The sequence below is a fragment of the Halichoerus grypus genome, chromosome 4, assembly GCF_964656455.1.
Source record: "Halichoerus grypus chromosome 4, mHalGry1.hap1.1, whole genome shotgun sequence".
Taxonomy (NCBI): domain Eukaryota; kingdom Metazoa; phylum Chordata; class Mammalia; order Carnivora; family Phocidae; genus Halichoerus; species Halichoerus grypus.
In genome coordinates this window covers 8,945,130-8,966,248 of record NC_135715.1, presented here as the reverse complement: position 1 = coordinate 8,966,248, position 21,119 = coordinate 8,945,130, and the positions used below count along the sequence as shown (strand labels likewise).

General features: G+C 40.3%; 1 protein-coding gene and 1 long non-coding RNA gene across 10 annotated transcripts in view; one reads left to right on the top strand and one right to left on the bottom strand.

Moving 5' to 3' along the window:
• BIVM (basic, immunoglobulin-like variable motif containing) overlaps positions 1-17,889 on the top strand; it is a 146,087-nt gene extending 128,198 nt beyond the window's left edge. For 8 of the 9 annotated variants that reach the window (XM_078070104.1, XM_078070106.1, XM_078070105.1 and 5 more), the window contains 4 exons: positions 10,513-10,645; positions 11,944-12,030; positions 14,661-14,757; positions 16,279-17,889. In XM_078070104.1, the coding sequence (XP_077926230.1) occupies positions 10,513-10,645; positions 11,944-12,030; positions 14,661-14,757; positions 16,279-16,572 (611 nt within the window). In that variant the 3' untranslated portion in view covers positions 16,573-17,889. The remainder of the gene's footprint in view (positions 1-10,512; positions 10,646-11,943; positions 12,031-14,660; positions 14,758-16,278) is intronic. The other variant, XR_013446856.1, reaches the window with a different exon arrangement.
• On the bottom strand, positions 435-21,065 carry LOC118550884 (uncharacterized). Its single transcript, XR_013446860.1, has 4 exons — positions 20,966-21,065; positions 8,187-8,288; positions 3,462-3,543; positions 435-541 (listed from the first exon to the last, which is right to left on the bottom strand). It is a non-coding gene; the product is annotated as an uncharacterized LOC118550884 (long non-coding RNA).
• Between the last annotated feature and the right edge of the window lie 54 nt (positions 21,066-21,119).

The window sequence follows — 21,119 nt, the reverse complement described above, 5'->3', positions numbered from 1 at the left end:
CTGTTGAATGGAACAATCCTAAACTCAGAATTCTTTAGACAACAATATACTGTAAATGCTATGAATCTTTCTGTGATTAAACTTATGTATTACGATCAACGTCTATCTCTTTAAAACAGATTTATTTGTAGATACGCATATAGGAACTAAACCAAGCACGATTTAATTAGCAGTGGTACCGTTGCAGGATTGCAGGGTTCTTGTCTCACGGAGTCGAAGGATGAATCTTGCGACACAAAAGGGTGAAGTCAAGTGAAAGTTTATTAAGTGAAGGTGAGAGCAGAAAGGAAAGAAAAAAACTCTCCCGAGTGAGAGGGGTCCTGAATGGGTTGTCACCATGGGCTTTTACTGGCAGTCTTCTATTGAGAACTGACTGGAAAGCTTGCGGCCTTGAGATTCTTCTGCAACCTTGGTTTGTTCCCTTATCTCTTGTTCTTCTCTGTCTCAGCATCTCCTGCCAGCAATAGTTCCGGAGCCTAGTCAGGGGCCTCCTGTCTCTCCTGCCTAGACCTTCACGCCTTCCCTATTCATGGGACGGGACCTGTGGGCAGAGAGAGCTATATTGGGATTGTGAGGAGTGACTGATTGTATACTTTTTAATTAATGGGGGTTAGGGATAGCGCCAATCTCCAAGGAATCTGGAAGCAAGGCTTTCAGGACCGTGAGGGCCAGATGCTGCCAAGATAAGGTTCCTTTTAAACTTGAAGGCACTAAGGCGGCCACGGGTTCCTTGAGGAAGGTCACGTTCTGCATGTTTCAGGTGTCTATCAATGGGCTGCAAGCTGTAAGGAGATTTTAGTTTAAGCTACATTTCTTTTGCCTTTGTTTTCCATATCAGTACCAGTTATGGATATATATAGAGTTTTCCGTAAACTGTATCATTCAGATTAGTGGCTTGACTTTCATTTGGTATATTAATTATTCCTGCTTTAATACTGAATGTTTTATACAGTTTTGGGGTTTTAAGGTCTTTGGTCTGTTTTTTTTTTTTGTTTGTTTGTTTTTAATCAACATTGACAAATAAGGAGCATCTTTGGTAACCCTGGTGATTCCTTAATGTACTTTTTACTAATATTTAATAATTTCTGCCTGTTAGCCCCATGACACATTTCCTAAGAATGTATATATGTTTTATTCTAGGAAAGAGACATCTTATACTTTATTTCTTCAAATTAAAGGAAAATAATATTAATTTTGTTGGTTCTAGATTTTTATCCTAGCCAGGTCTGTATTTTAGTTTATGGTGATGCTAGCTTATGATATCAGTCTGTAAAACAAGATACTCATCATTACCATGATCATATTATATATCATATTGACCACTGTCATCTTGTTCATATGATATTAACTTTTGAGGGTAATTTCATTTTTTTAATTATTTTATTTTATTTTATTTTATTTTAAAGATTTTATTTATTTATTTGACAGAGAGAGACACAGCGAGAGAGGGAACACGAGCAGGGGGAGTGGGAGAGGGAGAGGGAGAAGCAGGCTTCCCGACGAGCAGGGAGCCTGATGCGGGGCTCGATCCCAGGACCCTGGGATCATGACCTGAGCTGAAGGCAGACATTTAACCATCTGAGCCATCCAGGTGCCCCCATTTTTTTTTTAAAGATTATTTATTTATTTATTCGAGAGAGAGAGAGAGAGTGCGTGAGTTGTGAGTGGGGGGCGTAGCAGGGGAGGAGGGTCTAGCAGACTCCTTCTGAGCATGGAGCCAGCTGCTGAGCTTGATTTCGAGGACCCTGAGATTGTGACCTGAGCTGAAACAGAGTTGGAGGCTTAACTGACTGAGCCACCCAGGTGCCCCAGGTAATTTCATTTAAATGTAAGGGCATTTTCATACATTTTACTATACATTCCTACTTCTCAGTTTTAAAAAATTCATCTTATAGTAGTAAAACCACCTTTTAGCAGGTGTATAGCGTGCTAGGCACTGTGCAGACGTCCTTGCTCTAATTCTGTAGCAGTCGTGTACAGATGTATCATTCCCCCTTCCCTGGTGAGGAAACAGACGTGGAGAGTTCAGTAAGCTGAACACGGTTGCACCTCTAGCGAGTGGTAGATTCAGGCGTCAGACCTAGTCTGCCTGATTTCAGATTTCAAACCTAACCACTTGTTGTTCTGTGGGTCCCGGTGTTGTGTTCTTTTAATGCTCCTAGTACATTTTAGAGCTATTATATGGTTAATATTTTTGATAATTAATGTACATCATTTTCAGCAACAAAATTATATACTGATAGAAACATTACTAAACATTTTTTCCCCCAAAATGCTCCATGTCTCCTTAGCACAAGGGTTTTGTTTGATTTCAGATTTTTTTTTTTTAAGATTTTATTTATTTATTTATTAGAGAGAGAGACAGAGATAGCAACAGAGATAATGAGAGAGGGCGAGAAGCAGGGAGCCTGACGGGGCTCGATCCCAGGACCCCAAGATCATGACCTGAGCCGAAGGCAGATGCTCAACCGACTGAGCCACCCAGGTGTCTCACATATTTTTCTTATTAAAAAAGTATCTGCCAGGATGACTGTTATTGGTATCAGTGTTACTGGAATGTCATTATTTAGTCAGTGGGTTTGGGACATTTTAATGAAAGAAAATGGATAATTTTTAGAAGACCTTTATTTTATTTTTATTTATTTTTTAAAGATTTTATTTATTTATTTGAGAGACAGAGGAATAGCATGAGCAGGGGGAGGGGCAGAAGGAGATGGAGAGGGACCAGCAGACTCCCTACTGAGTGGGGAGCCCAATGCGCAGCTTGATCGCAGGACCCTGAGATCATGACCGGAGCTGAAGTCAGGTGCCTAGCCGACTGAGCCACCCAGGCGCCCCAGACCTTGATTTTATCATAACATTTTCACAAGATAAGTAGAATGTTTTTCTGGCCCCAAAGATTTAACGGTTCTCCAGTTGTTACAAAGTATAATAATGATTCTCTTCATTAAAGGTCTTATAAAATTTACACTGAAGATGGAAGTTTGCTGGAAGCAAGTGGATGAGCAAGGGTGTCTCGGCACAGTAATTAGTGATGTGAGACCCCCGCCCCGCGGGACTCCCACCCTTCTCTGACGACTGCGCGTGTGTGACATGTGACCTTTCGTGACATGCATGCTCAATCCATAGAATAAATATTAGTAAAACTTAATTGTTTTTTTAGTGTGACAATAAAGAAAAGTAAATATTCTAATATTTTGTGTCTGTGCCCCAAGGGGTCTTGTGTAACCACTTGGATGTGTCCACGCTGAGAATCATTAACCTACAGCAGCGATTGGCAGACCTTTTCTATAAATAATGCAATAATCGATGGAGAGAATGTCACACGTATGTGTCCGAGACGTGGAAAAGTACTGTGATACAGTTCTTGGGCTGCTGTCCCAAGATTGCGTTGTGAGTGGGGCCCTGGAGACACGAGCCTAAGACTCATGAGTCCGTTACTTGCTTGTCCTATTGCTTACCAGTCTGAAGAGGACTTCATCAGAGAAGTTCATGGATTTTTGTTGTATTACTATCAACAGCATCTGGATAGAGGGGCAGGACCTATGCAGAGAAGGGTCACTAAAATCAAAGGAAATCAGGGGAATCACCAAGACCCTGAAATTATAATATGAAAGGAAATATGATATCAGAAAGAATATGGTATCAAAGAAAATCTGTCATAGCAGAAGCATCAGTTATGTAAATTTAAACGAATTCCCAAAGTAAGAGAATGTAGTTACTTATTAATGGAATGTGGGAAAATACTAATAGGGCCCTGGAGACAGTTGATTTAGGAACTGCTGTTCTGGAATTTTAAATTCGTTTTGTCCAAATGTCCCGTCCAACTTTAAGATTTTATTCCCTACTTTTATTAGAAACTCTCTCATTTGCAGATCTTTTCAGGGTTTGTATTTTTTTTATTTCCTAATAGCCTAGTAGTCCTTCATTACTTTTTTTAAGATTTTATATATTTATTTGACAGAGGGAGACACAGTGAGAAAGGGAACACAAGCAGGGGCAGTGGGGGAGGGAGAAGATCCCAGGAGATCCTAGGAGAAGATCCCAGGACCCTGGGATCATGACCTGAGCCGAAGGCAGACACTTAACGACAGAGCCACCTGGGCGCCCCACCTTCATGACTTTTTTAACTTAATGATTTGATGTGTAGATTCACCAGTGTCCCTAATAATCTAGGCTGTGTGGCCCTAGGCCCTATGGACTTTTTTATCCATATGTTCACATTTCCTCCAATATCCGCCAGGTCTTTTTCACTGAGGAATGGAATAAACTACTCATTCACCTGTTCCCCTGCCCCAACCCCCTTTCCTTGGCAGGGGGGCGGGGTTGCCGCCATTTCTTCAAATGGATTTTAATAATATATTTTCCCAGTTTTCTTTCTGTTTTCATTTTCCCTGTTACAATACTTGACTCCTGACTTTGTCTTTTTCTGTGCGTATTTCCTGAAGGATGATTGATCTGCTTCCCACGTTGGCATTTTCTTGTCTTCCTCCTCGGTAATCAGTTGTCCTGTGTAAACCCTGCTCTATCACTGAAGCTCCCCCTGCCGCTTCCCGTGCCACTTCCTCTTCCTACAAGACTGATCATTTGCATCTGTTGTTTGGCATTTGGCCTCTGCAGCCTTATGTTTCATCTTTTCAGTGTGTCCGCCCAGCTCCTTGACCATAGGGACATCTTTCAATAGCCCTGAGTCCGTATATGGCGACCCATGACCTTGCAGGGGCTGCCCTCGGACTTCTGACCGTGTTCAGAGGGAGGGGTGGTATAGTGTCAAGCAAAAGACCTTTCTCTTCTCCTTCTGTGGAAGAAAGAGTTGAGAAATAGGCTTTTCTCATTTGTTTCTGGGACGTTCGGTAGTGAAAACCATTGTCCCTTGTTGCTGTTCACTTGGAAAACACTTTGAGATGCATATTCTTTTTGTTTCAATTATTTTTAAAGAATTATTAGGCCTGTTTTCCTGGGTACTAGGCTTCTTCGACTTTGGAACTCCCCAGTGCTTGCTGACATGCTCATTTCCAGGGGGCCCTCAGTAAATGGAAACCGAGCTCACCCAGGAATAAAAGCAAAATGCAGGGGTTTTGGTGAAATTAACAGATTAACTGTTAATATGAGTAGAAGTATTTTATTCAGAGTTGTAATTACTCATAATAAAAGTTTGTGTGGTAAGTGGTCAACAACTAGTTCAAACTATTGGTTCACTTAATAAAATATAATATAACATAACATAATATAATTATTGCTATTATTATTATTCAGGTAACTTAAAACTGTTGGTTCAGGGGCACCTGGGTGGCTCAGTCGTTAAGCGTCTGCCTTCGGCTCAGGTCATGATCCCGGGGTCCTGGGATCGAGCCCCGCGTCGGGCTCCCTGCTCGGCGGGGAGTCTGCTTCTCCCTCTCCCACTCCCCCTGCGGTGTTCCCTCTCTCGCTGTGTCTCTCTCTGTCAAATAGATAAATGAAATCTTAAAAAAAAAAACACAAAAAACTGTTGGTTCACTTAGCCACCAACATTTGTGCCAGGAAAGTCTATTTTTTTAATTTTTTTTAAAGATTTTATTTATTTCTCTGAGAGAGAGAGTTCACCAGTGGGGGCGGGGGAGGGGCAAAGGGAGAGGGACAAGCAGACTCTCCAGGGAACCAGACACGGGGCTCAATCCCAGAACCCTGGGATCCTGACCTAAGCCAAAGGCAGATGCTTAACTGACTGAGTGATTCTGGTGCCCCTAGATTAATTTTTTTTTAATCAGCTAGCTTAACAATTATACTAATGTTCATGTATTTCATTTTTATTCTGGTATGTATTATAACTTCTTAGTTTTGCTTGACCGAGAACAGCTACCTCTACCCTTTCCCGATGTGACTCATATATACTCTCACTGTGGCCACTGTTAGGAGCTTACCACTGTGCCTTAGCACGTCTCAGGTGGACTAGGCATTAATATTCTGTTTTCCTCATCCGCTGGTTTCTCCCAATTCTTATTAGACACCACGGCACTTTTCAGTGTGCGGTGCTAATAGATCCATCTACTTTAGGAGCGCTCCAGTGCTTGTTTAAAGCATAAAATCCTTAGCATCGTTCAGAGCCAATGCAGACTGGCCTTCCACTGCTGTCCTCCACGGACCAGCTGCATTTAAAAGATGTCAAGGGAGGAAGAACCTTGCAGGATAATGTTATGTTTCTGGATTAAAGAATCTGGTTCTTGTCTTTGAAGGTATAAAATAATTGTGATGAATTCTTCCAGAGTTCTCTATAGTTTTCCTATAGATGATCAGGCTCTATAGAACAAACTTGCACTAAACAGACTCAGAGAATACCAGAAAGTTTATATATTAACTTAGAGTGAGAAATATATAACCAAAGGGACCAGAATTCTCTCGTTGGCCGCTCGGGAAGAATGTTCTTCCTCACTGTATAGCAGTCCAGCTGGTTCTAGTAGTTCTTTTCTCCTTCTTGTGCGCCATACAGATCAGGCCCTGGAGTTGGAAGTGGTTGCTTTGTCATGTAGGTTTTGGATTTTTTAGAAATACTCTGGTTTAGGCTGAACATCGTGCTGAATTTCATTTCTATCAGTAACACATTTTTGTGTCTTCTCCTGCCTAGAAGTACTTCCTTGGATGACCACCTTAATGTATTAAATATTGTATTTACTGTCTTTTATTTCAGAGGGTGATCTTTTTCTGACCTTGTCCTGAGATTCTGGGGGTGCCCTACGGTAGGATTAGCTATGCTGTCATACCTTGTATTCTAAACTAGACCACCTGCTGTTCCCTGATTACATCCCTCCCCTGCAATGATTTTGTTTTCTCCTCCTGGCCTTTCCTCTGTCTGGATTGTTGAAATCCTACCACTTCATTAAGTTCTGTCTTGAATGGCACCCTTCTTGATCCTTCAAACCTGATGTGCTCTTCCTCCTTTGAATTATATCCCTTTTCTGTGGCACTGTCTTATTCCACTCTATAGTAAACAATGTAATAATACTTGTTTTATCTTCCCTAGGAGGGCAGGTCGAGGTACTATGCATTACTTGCCTCTTGTTTTCCTGCAGTTCCTGGTATAGTTAGTAGGTGCTCACAAATTGTTTACTGTATTGAGTTAAATGGAATTTTCCATTAACTCTAGACCAAGTCTCAGAATGTGATCCTGGGACCAATAGCAGCATCACCTGCTAACTTGTTAGACATGCAAGTTCTTGGTCCCCACTCCAGACCTACTGGGTCACACACTCTGGGGGTGGGTACCAGCAATCAGTTGTTTAACAAGCCCTGTGTGTCGAGCTTGAGAACTGTTGCTGTAGTCTTTTTATCAAGAGCTGGGTCTTCCATTGATAGGAAATTCAGTGATTTTCAAATTGCGCTCAGTTGAGCCATGGGAATTCTTTGGCAGTACTTTGGTGCTGAGGGGAGAGGACTGGGCATCCAGATTCCCTACCTCCTTTTTGGCCACGGCAACTCTGCTTTTAGCCTTTAAATGCACTAGCCTGCCATGTCAACTTTCCTTACAGAAGGGTTCCATGGGGGCGCCTGGGGGGCTCAGTCGTTAAGTGTCTGCCTTCGGCTCAGGTCATGATCCCAGGGTCCTGGGATCGAGCCCCGCATCGGGCTCCCTGCTCGGCAGGGAGCCTGCTTCTCCCTCTCCCCCTCCCCCTGCTTGTGTTCCTTCTCTCACTGTGTCTCTCTCTGTCAAATAAATAAATAAAATCTTTTTTTTTTTAAAAAGAAGGGTTCCATGTCCAAAAAAGTTTGAAAATTATTATTAAATTAGAGGTCATCAAATTACAGTCCTTTTTGTAAACAAAGTTTGATTGGAACACAGCCATAACCATTTGCTTACACTTTGCCTATGGCTGCTTCATGCTACAAAGGCAGAGGTGACGAGTGTGAGGAGTGCTCATGACCCACAAACCTCAAATATTTACTCTCTGGCCCTTGAAGAAAAGGTTTGCTAATCCCTAATCTGAATCAACCAGAACCTTGAAATAAGGAGCAGGAACATCCCTGACTAGCACTAAGCCCATAATTGTTACTCTATAGAAAAAACCCCCCACCTCATGTCTTCCAGAAAAAAGGACATGGTCAAAGACTGTTTGCAGCACCTGTACTCTTTAAAAGAAAAAAAAAAAAAGAGTGTTTGCAGCAGACGAAAAGATGTGAAGGATAATGAGGATAATGAGAGCAAATTTTCTTACCTATCACATTTGCTCCTGAAATCTTGAATATAGTCCAGGACATTAGAGTCATCATTCTTCACAGTCACACTAACGAAGTCAGGTGTTTTGCATTACATTTGACTTTAAAGAAGGAAAATGTGAAATACTTAAAGATATCCATTAAAAAGCTATAATAAAAATCCCTTTTATTATAAGTTTTAGTTATTTTTAAAGGTTTTAGTTATTTGGGAAAACTTTCTCTTTGACATTTTCACAATTTTAAAAAAGATTTTAAGAGTTTTTTCTAAACCAGTTATGTGTATAACCATCTTTTGTAATTATTGAATTTGTTAGGAGTCCAAATGCATACATTTACATTTGCTCACGATCCTGGAACCTATCTATAATGACGTTCAACTATGGTAATGACATAAGACCCTCTTCTGAATTTTAGTTCTGTTGAGCATTCATTAGAACTGCCCTTGATGTTAGTTTTTTTTTTTTTTTTAAGATTTTCTTTATTTATTCATGAGAGACAGAGAGAGAGAGAGAGGGGTAGAGGCAGAGGGAGAAGCAGGCTCCCCGCAGAGCAGGAAGCCCGATGCGGGACTTGATCCCAGGACCCCGGAATCACAACCCAAGCTGAAGGCAGACACCCAATCGACTGAGCCACCCAGGTTCCCTGGATGTTAGTTTTTAAATTGCCAAGGGAAGTCAACCAAAAGCTGCAGAAAGGGGGCGCCTGGGTGGCTCAGATGGTTAAGCATCTGCCTTCGGCTCAGGTCATGATCTCAGGATCCTGTGATCGAGCCCCACATTGGTCTCCCTGCTTGGCGGGGAGCCTGCTTCTCCCTCTCCCTCTACGGTTCTCCCTGCTTGTGCTCTCTCGCTCTCTCTGTCAAATAAATAAATAAAATATTTAAAAAAAAAAAAAGCTGCAGAAAGATTTATCACTTGTCATTTTGAAATAGAAATTTTAGTGGAAAAGTTCACCGTGCCATGCAGATATGCTCTGGTGGTAGGCCATGAAGTAGAAATCTTTGGGAAAGACCTAGATGAAGCCTTGGAGAACGGATTGAAGCTAGAAATGTTATTGTCCCCGTGCAGCTCACAAATTGTGTCTACAGGGGTGCAGTGGCATCCTGCTGCGTTAGCTTTGACCTGCTGTTCTTAGAGGTCTTCAGCTATGTCAGTGGCCAGAAAGTCAATCAGGGAAACCATAAATTGCCACCTTTCATCGACTTCACCTATTTTTAAGATTTCCAGTTTTAACGGGCTATTTGTTCATTAATAATTTAGTTTCTTCCAGGAGATGCAAGTTAATGAAACCTCAGTTAATGGCTTTAAGTATTGAGTGCTGGTAAAAACTTATTGCTTATGGTAAGACTTCTGAAATGACTTCACAACTAATAGAGCTGTGGGAAATATAAAAGGAAGAATGGTTATAAGAGGATTCTGTGGTATGACCAGCCTGTCTGAGAGATGTTCTTATCTCATCACTTGGCTTATGAAAGCTGTCCCTCTAGTCTGGGTAGCTTTTGTAGAAAGACTAAAGTGTGTGTTGTGGGGAAAAGTTTGCATTTTGGAGGTTTGTGTCTTATCTGGAGTTTACATTTACCCATCAGCATCAGTGTACATATCACTGGAGCTGTGCAAGATGACCGCCGTGGAATGAGAAGAACATACTAGAATGCCAGTATTTTAATTTAATTAAAAAATTCTTACCTTTTGTGTATCTTTTACAAAGTCATATTAGTACAGTAGTCTATATAGTCTGTAAACAAAAATGCTTCTAATGGGCATGTCTGTTGAGAAATTTCCAGTGACAGATGTGCACAACTAGGAAAGTCGAAACCATTATTGTTTACACGAGGTATTGGGTTTTATGTGGTAATTAAATTTTGTAGATGAGGATGTGCTATTAGAAGGTTTTTTTTTTTTAAGATTTTATTTATTTATTTGACAGAGAGAGAAACAGTGAGAGAGGGAGTGGGAGAGGGAGAAGCAGGCTTCCCGCAGAGCGGGGAGCCCGATGCTGGGCTCCATCCCAGGACCCTGGGATCATGACCTGAGCTGAAGGCAGACGCTTAACGACTGAGCCACCCAGGTGCCCCTAGAAGGTTTTGATAAGCAAGGGCACCGTTCAGGTCTTTAGTTTGTGGTTCAGTTTATCTGAATTTCAGTCGAAAGGGTAAAACTGAAAGTAAATGTATTAATAGTTTTTGTATCTGTCAGTAGTTTCTCACTTTTCCTCAGCAGTGTCGGTGCATTCCAAGTAATGTCTTTCAGTCCTTAACTAGTTGTTTGTGTAAAGCATCTACAGTGCTTTATGGTCCCTCAGTTTGTTTGCTTTTCTTTTATGTAGCTTCAGGAGCCTTGTCGAAGTTAACTCATGGATTGAAAGATGAATCGCTGGCTTATATCTATCATTGCCAAAATCATTATTTTTGTCCAATTGGCTTTGAAGCAACCCCTGTTAAAGCTAATAAAGCATTCAGGTAAGCATTTACATATTTTATGTGGATAATTCACCAAGAAAATGTGTGTTATTTTTTTTCAAGTTAGACTATTCTTTAATATTTTAGCTAATTCTTTTGCAGAATTGCATTTGGTTAGTTGTGCTTTTACATTATCCACTTAGATACTGTTGTTCAGACTCATGAAGGGAAACACGTTCGAAAAATCACTCTTACATTTATTATAAAATGGTTGCATAGGACGTCCCATCTTATGTCATGGTGTTTTCATCCACTGTCCCACATGGAAAAATGAATTATGGAGTCTAATATAAAAAAAATTGTCCCAACTGAGTACATTAAACAGCATCTTCTTTTCTCATGGTGAAAAATGTGGAATTTATCAGTGTTCCCCCTTTGTCCCGGGTGAGTGGCCTTGGTACTTGAGGAGAAGGAAGGGGTAGCAATTGCTCTTTCAGTAAAACCTGAGGGTCAGGCAGGGAGAGCATGGCTCAGGCATCTGGGGGTGGGATGGGTTCTTTGAGGCTGGAGGCCATACAGCGTGAGTCCCTCTCAAGGTGCTGTGGGGTAGCGGGGTCCTGGGACAGGATCCTGAGACCTGGGAGAACCAGGAAGCTGGACATTGTATTTTTGTGAATGAGGAGCAAGGGGGAAACTACTTGATCTCTCCAAATCCTGAAATGTTTTATTCTTTGCTCTGGAGGTGAGGTATGTTGTTTCTTCTGTGGTTTCATTCTGCAACTTCACCTTACTCCAGACATCTATCCAATATAAAATGTGAAGCAGTAGGTCCTCCTACTTTGTACCCATTAGGGGAGAGTTCCCTACCTCCGCCCGTACCTAACAATAGCCTGAGATGCCTTCACAGCTGCGCAAATCCCTCCCCTCGCTCTACTCAAGATTTACTTGAATTAGTTTCCAGAGGTGGGATTAGGGCATCGGTATACTTTAGGGTTTTATTTTTAGGATGCGTTTTGAAACTTTTTAAATGCACAGTGAAAGGAGAGGATTAGCTGGAGAATGCTGGTAGCATGCTAGGATGTTTTTCTTCTTTTTAGATGCTGACAGAGGTGGTATATTTCATTTTTTTTTTAGTCCTATATTTTATAATAGGGATTAAGAACTAAGCGTGATTTATGCTTTCTCTTTAATGGCCTTAAGAAATTTGTTCAAGCCTATACTCCAGTATCTATTCTAGCATTAATGAATGTCATATTTGAATAAACTTTAGTATATCTTTTATTAACATAGTTGAGGCAATATTTTCAAAGGAGTGAATGGCCTTTATTAAGCTTACTATGAATGTATTTTATATTTAGCAGGGGCCCCCTCTCACCACAAGAAGTAGAATATTGGATCTTAATTGGAGAATCAAGTAGAAAACATCCTGCTATTCACTGTAAAAAGTATGTTAATTTCCCCTTTTCTCTTTAATTTAGGTAAGATTTACACATAGTGAAATGCACAGATCTTAATTGTATAATTAGGTGGATTTTGGAAACTGAATACACCTGTGTAATCACCACCCCAATCAAGATACGGAAGATTTTCATTGCATTGAAAGTACCCTCATTCTCTTTTCCTGTCAGTCCCCAGAGACAGTCTCTGTTCTATCACTGTGGAATTGCTTTGCATGTCCTTGAAAGTCATGTCAGTGAAGTCATACAATATTCTTTCTTGTCTGGCCTTGTGAGATTCATCCACTTTGTCATGCATGTCATGCTTCTTTTTTTATTGCCGAGTGGTATTAGGTGCTGTAAGTATACTACAATTTGTTATGTTTTCCTGTTGATGACCATTTGGATTGTTTTGAGTGTGGTCTATTGTGGGTAAAGCTGTTGGGAACATTAATGTACATGTCTTTAAAAAAATTTTGAGTAATGGCTTCATTGAAATAAAATTCACATACCATAAAGTACACCCTTTAAAAATGTAAAAAATGCTCAGTGGATTTTAGTGTATTTAGAGTTGAACATCAGTCCTCATGACCTAATTCCAGGACATTTTCATCACCCCCAAAAGAAACCTCATACCAATTAGCAGTCACTCCCAAGCCCCCTCCCCCCAGCCCCTGATCTACTTTCTTTGTCTGTGCATTTGCCTAATATGGACATTTCATATAAATGGAATCATAAAACTTGTGGCGTTTTGTGTCTGTTTTCTTTTTTCACTTAGAATAATGTTTTCAACGTTCACCTGTGTTGTAGCATGGACCAAATTACATTCCTTTATATGGCCAAATAATTTTCTGCTGTATGGATATGCCACATTTTCTTGTGCAAGTTTTTTGAGGACATGTTTATATGTTTTGTTTCTCTTGGGTAAATACCTAGGAGTGGAATTGCTGATCATAGGATGGATGTGTATTTAAGAAACTGGGAGAACGTTCTCCTGTGGGGTTGTACCATTTTACACTCCCACCAGCATTGTATGGAGAGTCCAGTTGTTCTTCATATCTTCACCAATATTTGATATTGTTATTCCTTTTTTACTTAAATTTTTTTTATTTTCCCAGCTTTATTGAGGTATAATGCACATATACAACTGTATATATTTAAAGTGTACCATGTACTGATTTGACATATATTTTGTGAAATGATTACCACAATCAAGTGTTAATTAACATATCCATCAGCTCACATAGATACCTTTTCTGTGTGTGTGGTGAGAACACTTAAGATCTACTCTTTCAGCAAATTTCAAGTATACAATACAATGTTATTAACTATAGTCACCATGCTGTACAGATCCCGAAGTGTTTTAATGGTATTGTAAATTGGTTTTTAAAAAAATTTGTTTTAAAAAATTTGTCTATTTTCTAGTTTTATTGAGAAATAACTGGCACATATCATTATATAAGTTTACGGTGTACAGCATGATGGTTTGATTTACATATATTGTGAAATGATGACCACAATAGGTTTAGTTAACCAAAAATCCTCCTTGTGATGAGAACTCTTAGGATCTACTCTCTTACCAACTTCCCTATATATCATAGAGCAGTGTCTGCTAGTCATGTTGTACATTAGATCCCTAGTACTTATAACTGGAAGTTTGCATCTTTTGGCACTTTCCTTTAAAAAATTTCACTTCCTAATTATTTTCTAGTAGTGTACAAAAATAAAATATAATTTATTTATATATATAGGCCTTGAATACTGCATCTTTATCAAACACATTAATTTTAGTAGTAGTTTTATAATCCAAAGTAATTTGTAATTGCTTTGGATTTTCTATACAATCAATCATGTTGTCTGTGAATAAATGCACATTAACTTTTTAAAAAAAAGATTTATTTATTTCAGAGAGGGAGGGAGAGAGAGAGAGAGAGAGAAAGCGTGAGCATGTGGGAGTGGGAGGGAAGGGTGGAGGGAGAGGGACTCCCCACTAAGCTGAATGTGGAGCTGGAGGCGGGGCTCCGTCTCCCAACCAGGAGATCATGACCTGAGCCGAAACTAAGAGTCAACACCCAATCAATCAACTGAGCCACCCAGGCGCCCTCACGTAACTTTTAAATCTTTTGAAAACTTGACTTTAATTAAAAAGGAAATATGGACTGTTGCTACTCTAGCCTGTAGGATGGCATGTAACAGGTTGATACATATGTATTTCTTTGTGAAAATAACCCTTTTAAAACTGAGAATGTTGGCCATAGTTGGTTATACAGAAATGTCATAAAAAAAGAATTAAAGCTTAGTAGGTGGAACAATCTTGATATAAGAGAATTATTGTCATGGTAATATTGCAGCAAATTGCTCATGTGAAAAGTTCCATTACAGGGGCGTCTGGGTGGCTCAGTGGGTTGAGCGTCCAACTCTTGATTTTAGCTCAGGCCGTGATCTTGGGGTTGTGAGATCTAGCCCTGCATTGGGCTCAGCGCAGAGTCTGCTTGTCTCTCCCCCCACTCGTGTGCTCTCTCTCTCTAATAAATAAATAAATAAATAGATTAATGAATAACATCTTTTAAAAACATTCCATTACAATGGTATTTTGTACTTAAAGAAAAGTGTGCTTTATCCTTTCTTTTTCACTATAGATGGGCAGATATTGTTACTGATCTCAACACTCAAAATCCAGAATATCTAGATATCCGACACTTGGAGAGGGGGCTGCAGTACCGAAAAACAAAGAAGGTAAGAACACAATAGTATTTGAAGATATTTCCCAACCAGCCAAAATACAGTATTCTACTCAGCACTCTTTAGGTTGTAAATAATAGAAATCCACTTCAGATTATCTTAGATAGAAAAGTGAAAATTACTTTCAGGACACAAGGGTATCTTTAGAATGAAAAGGCAAAGACTATAGCCTGGATTCATAAGGGACTGGTATCAACTAAAAGAATGTTAGCAGGGGCCAAGTAGCTAATCTGTCTCATTCTTTTTTTTTTTTTTAAGATTTTATTTATTTTTTGACAGAGAGAGACACAGCAAGAGAGGGAACACAAGCAGGGGGAGTGGGAGAGGGAGAAGCAAGCTTCCTGCTGAGCAGGGGGCCCAATGCAGGGCTTGATCTCAGGACCCTGAGATCATATGACCTGAGCCGAAGGCAGATGCTTAATGACTGAGCCACCTAGGCACCCCTAATCTGTCTCATTCTTTTGGGAGTTGTATGCTATTCTTATCTGATTATTTACTTCCTAAAGATCAGGAACTGCAACTTACATCTCCCTTTCAGATGAGCAGTCTAGACTGAGACTCACCTGCTTCTGGCCCCGTTCCATAGTTTTGGCCCAGCTCGGGTCAGGTGTTCACTCCTGAGCACAATGAACTGTGGCCATGAAGCAGAGCCATGTGTGCACAAGGTGGCTGGGGGAAGTTCTTAGGGAAAGGTAGGTTCTGTGGATTGACATCCCACTGATATGATCCTACTAACAGCAAGAACGTATGGGAGATAGGAAGAGGAATTATCTTGGTGTTTGAAGATATTTATTTATTTATTTATTTATTAATTATTTATTTATTTATTATTTATTTATTTGAAAGTGAGCAAGTGTGAGAGTGAGTGGGGGAGGAGGCAGAGGGACGGAGGGGGAGAGAATCCCAAGTAGACTGCACTGAGTACAGAGCCAGACGTGGGGCTCGATCTCACAACCGAGATCATGACCTGAGCTGAAATCAAGAGTTGACGCTTAACTGACTGAGCCATCTAGGCACCCCAAATCTTGGGAGTTTGGATTAGGCAAACGGGGAGGTTACAGTGTGTGTGACTGGTGGAGAGGCATATGGGGGGAAGGTGTTTTGGCTCCTGTGGGCATTGTTTTTTTTTTGTAAAGGCAGCTGGTCAAGAAAGATGCAGGGTAAGGCAATCTGATGATGTCTGTTTTGAGGCAGGTGAAGGAGGGAAAATAAGGGAATTTATAGGAACCCACATTATTTTTTTTTTAAAGATTTTATTTATTTATTTGACAGAGAGAGACACAGCAAGAGAGGGAACACAAGCAGGGGGAGTGGGAGAGGGAGAAGCGAGCTTCCCGCTGAGCAGGGGGCCCGATGCGGGGCTCGATCCCAGGACCCTGGGATCCTGACCTGAGCCGAAGGCAGATGCTTAATGACTGAGCCACCCAGGCGCCCCATGGAACCCACATTATTATAGTGAAATGTTTTAGCATAATTCCTTTTATTTTCTTAATCCAACTTTTTTTTTCTTCTCAGGTTGGGGGAAATTTGCATTGCATCATAGCATTCCAGAGACTTAATTGGCAGAGATTTGGCCTTTGGAACTTTCCATTTGGAACCATGAGACAAGAATCACAACCTCCAACACATGCCCAGGGAATTGCTAAATCGGAGAGTGAAGATAATATCTCCAAGAAGCATCATGGGCGTCTGGGCCGGTCTTTCAGTGCTAGTTTCCATCAGGACTTGGCATGGAAAAAGATGTCCAGTATCCATGAGAGAAGGAACAGTGGCTACCAGGGTTATAGTGATTATGACGGGAATGATTGACCATGCTGGGCACTGAACATCTTGTGTTACACACATGACTGGTCTATACAATACTGCATTAAGACAGTAGAAGTTTTAGTAAGTCTACCCTAAATAGGAACAGATTTTGTGGTACAAGATACATATGGTACAACATAACCTTGTAGTTCTCCAGTAAATAAGCTTGTATATGATTATGATGGGTGATTTCAGATATGTAAGCAGATAAGCACAGATTACTGTCCTTTTAAAGTTAAGAGTATGAAAACATTTCACAAAATCCAATAAATTGCATATAAGCAGATCAAACACAAATTCACTTAATAGCATCATGATTTGCAATACTTAAGCATGAAATTATTTCTTATGACTTAATCACCAGACATTTGCTGCAGATAGTTTTATTCCTAAACTCAAGATGTAAGGCACCATTTGCCCTTTTAAACACAATTGGGGCTGTTGATTTCTAGTTTCCTCTCATGGTTAAAGCTCATTTAAAATTATTTAGTGAATCTAGAATTCTTTTACTTGTAAGCAGTATCTGCCTGCCTCATTTGTTTCCTGACTAACTTTCTCAGGATCCTCAATAAAGAGGCAAAAGAGAAGACTCAAGAAACTCATCTTTTCTACTGGTGCATTGATTCAGGATATTCTTGACTTTTTTGACTTGGTATCTTACTATCCAATGAACCTTGTTTTGGGATAGAATAAAAGAACAAGTGGATCCAAAGTTTCTACATCTGAGGTAATCTGTGAAATGAGATCTTCTGATATTTGATTAGCTTCTCAGCGTGGAGTCCTATGTTGTTAACAGCATTAAAGATGCATTAGGGAAATATCCATATTCCCAGTTCTGAGCTGCTTTTTAAAATCTGTACAATTAGCTGTTTGAAGTGAGTGTTAAATAGTTCAGAAAGAGTGATTTCATATATTTGAGCTCCTCTGTAGTTGATGTCAATTTTTCTTCTGCTTCCAACCTATGACTTGTTCTTTCTTTTCAGGGGCTGTTCCATGACTCAAATCAGTAACTTGATTATTACAAGGTGCTGAATATGTTGGTAACCATATTGCAATACACCTCAAGGAAAGGGTTCAGATTTTTATTTTTAAAATATTTTCATTTTCTTCTCTTTTGAATTTTATATCCATTTATCCATTCAGACACGCCTAGCCTACAGAGAGGGATATATATTATGAAATGGTCATTTTTCTGAAGAGAATATTTTGCGTGAAATGCAAAGGACTGAAAGAGATTTGTAGGTTGTTGATTTTGTTACTTCACACTGAAACTTTTAAGAAGTTTTCATCAAATAAAGTTTTGTTTTCTACTTTTAATAATGTGAATGTTTTGAACCTTTGTTTTAGGTAGGGAGCACCCTTGGAATTCTGTTTGAAGTATGTGACAATTGCGCCTAAGTAGTGTATTATAAGAAATTGTCTTGTATCAGACTTTTATAATCAATGAAACAATATACATTATGACTATAATTTTAGATTCCTATAAGACTTTATAATAGGAAATAGAAAATTTAGTTATATTAGCTTGAACCAAACGAAGTTGTCATTTTTGTAGGTCAAATATAGTTGAATATCAGCAATTTCATAGAGTTCAATGAAACATTTCAGAGAAGAGGTGGGTAGGAAGAACCAAGAGGAAAGGAGACAAATGCAACATAAAGAATACAGTGACACCTAAGGATGAGTTTATAGAGATTGCCTATTGGCCATAAATAATTTTTTTTAAGGTTTTATTTATTCATTTGAGACACAGAGAGAGAGCATGAGCAGGGGGAGAGGGAGAAGCAGGTTCCCCGCCGAGCCAGGAGCCCAATGTGGGGCTTGATCCCAGGGTCCTGGGATCACTACCTGAGCCGAAGGCAGATGCCCAGCCATCTGAGCCACCCAGGCGCCCGCCATAAACAATTTTTACAGAAGTCTTGATATATATGATTACTGAATAACTTGATATATAAGTTTGGCGGTTATTAAGAGCACATTGAGGTTTATAGACTAATTTTCCAAAAACTATGTGCAAGTTACTGCACGCTTCTCTTTCAAGATTAGTAACATTCCTGTCATACTGATTTCTTGGTCAACTCTTAAGAGTCTCTATAGAAGCACTGAAGGTTCAAATACTGGCTCTGTACTCGCTAGCTGTATCACCTTGGGCAAGTTAAGATTAATGTTTCTGTGCTTATTTCCTCATTGGTAAGGTGGAGATAATAGCATATATTTTATAAATTGTTTTGAAGAATAAATAAGTTAATGCATGTACAGTGTTTAGAACAGTGCTTTCCAGACAGTGCTTGCTATCATTACTCCAAAAGATGTGTATTACTGTTCAGAATCTTGAGAGCTCTTTAAGCAGCATCTAAAGGATGCTATAAATCAAATATACACCCGAGTTACTGTTCCTTCAACAGAATATTTTGTATTCAAGAAATGTTCTGGTCTTAAAAGCACTTACAATACTCAAAGGCCTACATTGGCTATTTGTTTTTACCCAGCTCGTAGGCATAACAAAATATTTAGATCAAATCCTGAAACTGTTCCTTTCCCCACTACCATGTTGGCCCATCTTTGGCCAGGCTGGTGCAGCAGCTAAAGCACATCCAAACTTGCCTCCTCCCACACACTCAAGGGGCTCAGGCAAGGTGCTCGAGGATCCATCAGGTCGTGTATCAGCTTTTCCCATAGCATTTTCTCCCTCAGTCATTCGCTCAGCAAACTAATTTGAACACCATTACCCACTAGGTGTTTCATATTAAATCACTGATCTCAGAACAATCCCAAGAAGAAGGTCGCATCTTCATTTTTTTCAGACTCTCACTGGTGAAGAAACTTGCTTAGGATCATAGGGTGTCTTAGCCATAACAAAATACCACAGACTGGGGGGCTTAAATAACAGAGATTTATTTTCTCACAGTTCTGGAGGCTGGAAGTCTGCGGCTGTTGACAGGTTTGGTTTCTCCTGAGCCTTTCTCCTTGGCTTATAGATGGCCACCTCCTAGCTATGTCCTCTCAGGGTCTTTCCTCTGTGCACACATCCCTGGGGTCTCTCTGTGTGCCCACATTTCCTCTTAGAAGGACAACAGTCAGTCTGGGTTAGGTTCACCCTCACAGCCTCATTTTAACTTAATCACCTTTAAAAGGCCCTATCTCCAAATACAGTCGCATTCTGAGGTGGTGGGGTTTAGGGCTTTAACGTAAATGTTGGAGCTGAACACAACTGAACCCACTAACAAAGGGTTATTATGTGGCTCAGACAGGATTTGGACCAAAGGCTGCCTGACTTGGGAGGAAATTCAGGATGGTGCAAGATACACCTGACAGCTTTAGACTAGAGGCTGAAAGAGGTCATTTGGGCAATATTTATGGAATACCTGCTAAATGTCTGGAGTGTGTGGGAGGGGAGGCAAAAATTGAATAGGCAATTATATTAATCTCTGTAAAATACAACTAGGCACTCTTTCTGGGAATTATTCCACAGATGGAGGAAATGCAAAAAAAGCACTTTGTGCAATGGTTTTGCTAAAAATTACTTTTTGATAGTTCTGTCATCAAGGGTTCCTTTAACAAAATCACCTCATTTAAATCAACCTTTCCACTGAGGTTGAATTTCGTTTCAATACTTTAAATTAGAACCAGTATGTATGATAAAGGCTATCGTTTATTGAATAGGAATGGTAAGTAGTCTATATACCTCACCTCTGATCCTAGCTAAAACAGTGTGCAAAAGGGCGCCTGGGTGGCTCAGTCGTTAAGCGTCTGCCTTCGGCTCAGGTCATGATCCCAGGGTCCTGGGATCGAGCCCCGCGTCGGGCTCCCTGCTCCGCGGGGAGCCTGCTTCTCCCTCTGACCCTCTCCCCTCTCATGCTGCTTCTCTCTCTCTCAAATAAATAAATAAATAAATAAAATCTTCAAAAAAAAAAAAAAAAAAAAACAAGAACAGTCTGCAAAGATTGGTTTTATGCCCAGTTTGCAGAGGAAGAAACAAGTTCTGAACAAACGTTACTTGAGCAACGCTGAACACTCGGCGTGGTGGTGTGGTGGGGATCTGACTCTGGGCCTGCGGATTCTAGTGCGCTTCTCCCAGAGCTACTCGCGATAATTAAGTTTCTCGTCATTTCTGACCTACAAGCCGGGTAATCTTAAATTAGACGCCAGAGAAAACCAAACGTAATTTCAAGGGTTAAGGCTTTTAAAAGGTGCTTAACTTAAAATGATGGCCTATTATTATCTAGCTACTACGAGTTATCAGACAAAACGCTTATTAATTTAAAAACACCAGCAAAGCATCCATCCACCTTCCTATTGTCGCCTCTCGTATAAAACAATACTTGGTACTGAGAGTGCACAAGTGGCGGTTGGTGGGCAGAAACTGATACGCAGAAGAGACGTAGAAAACTGTCACCTCAACAAGTAGATACTCTGCGAAGGGTTGTAGCGTCTGGCGGCGACAGAATGCCAACGTGGAGAAAGCACGGGAAGAACAGGACACGAACGCAGGGACTGACACGCCCCCTCGCTTCGGGAATGAAAAGGCGCAGCAAATAGACGTAGCACCG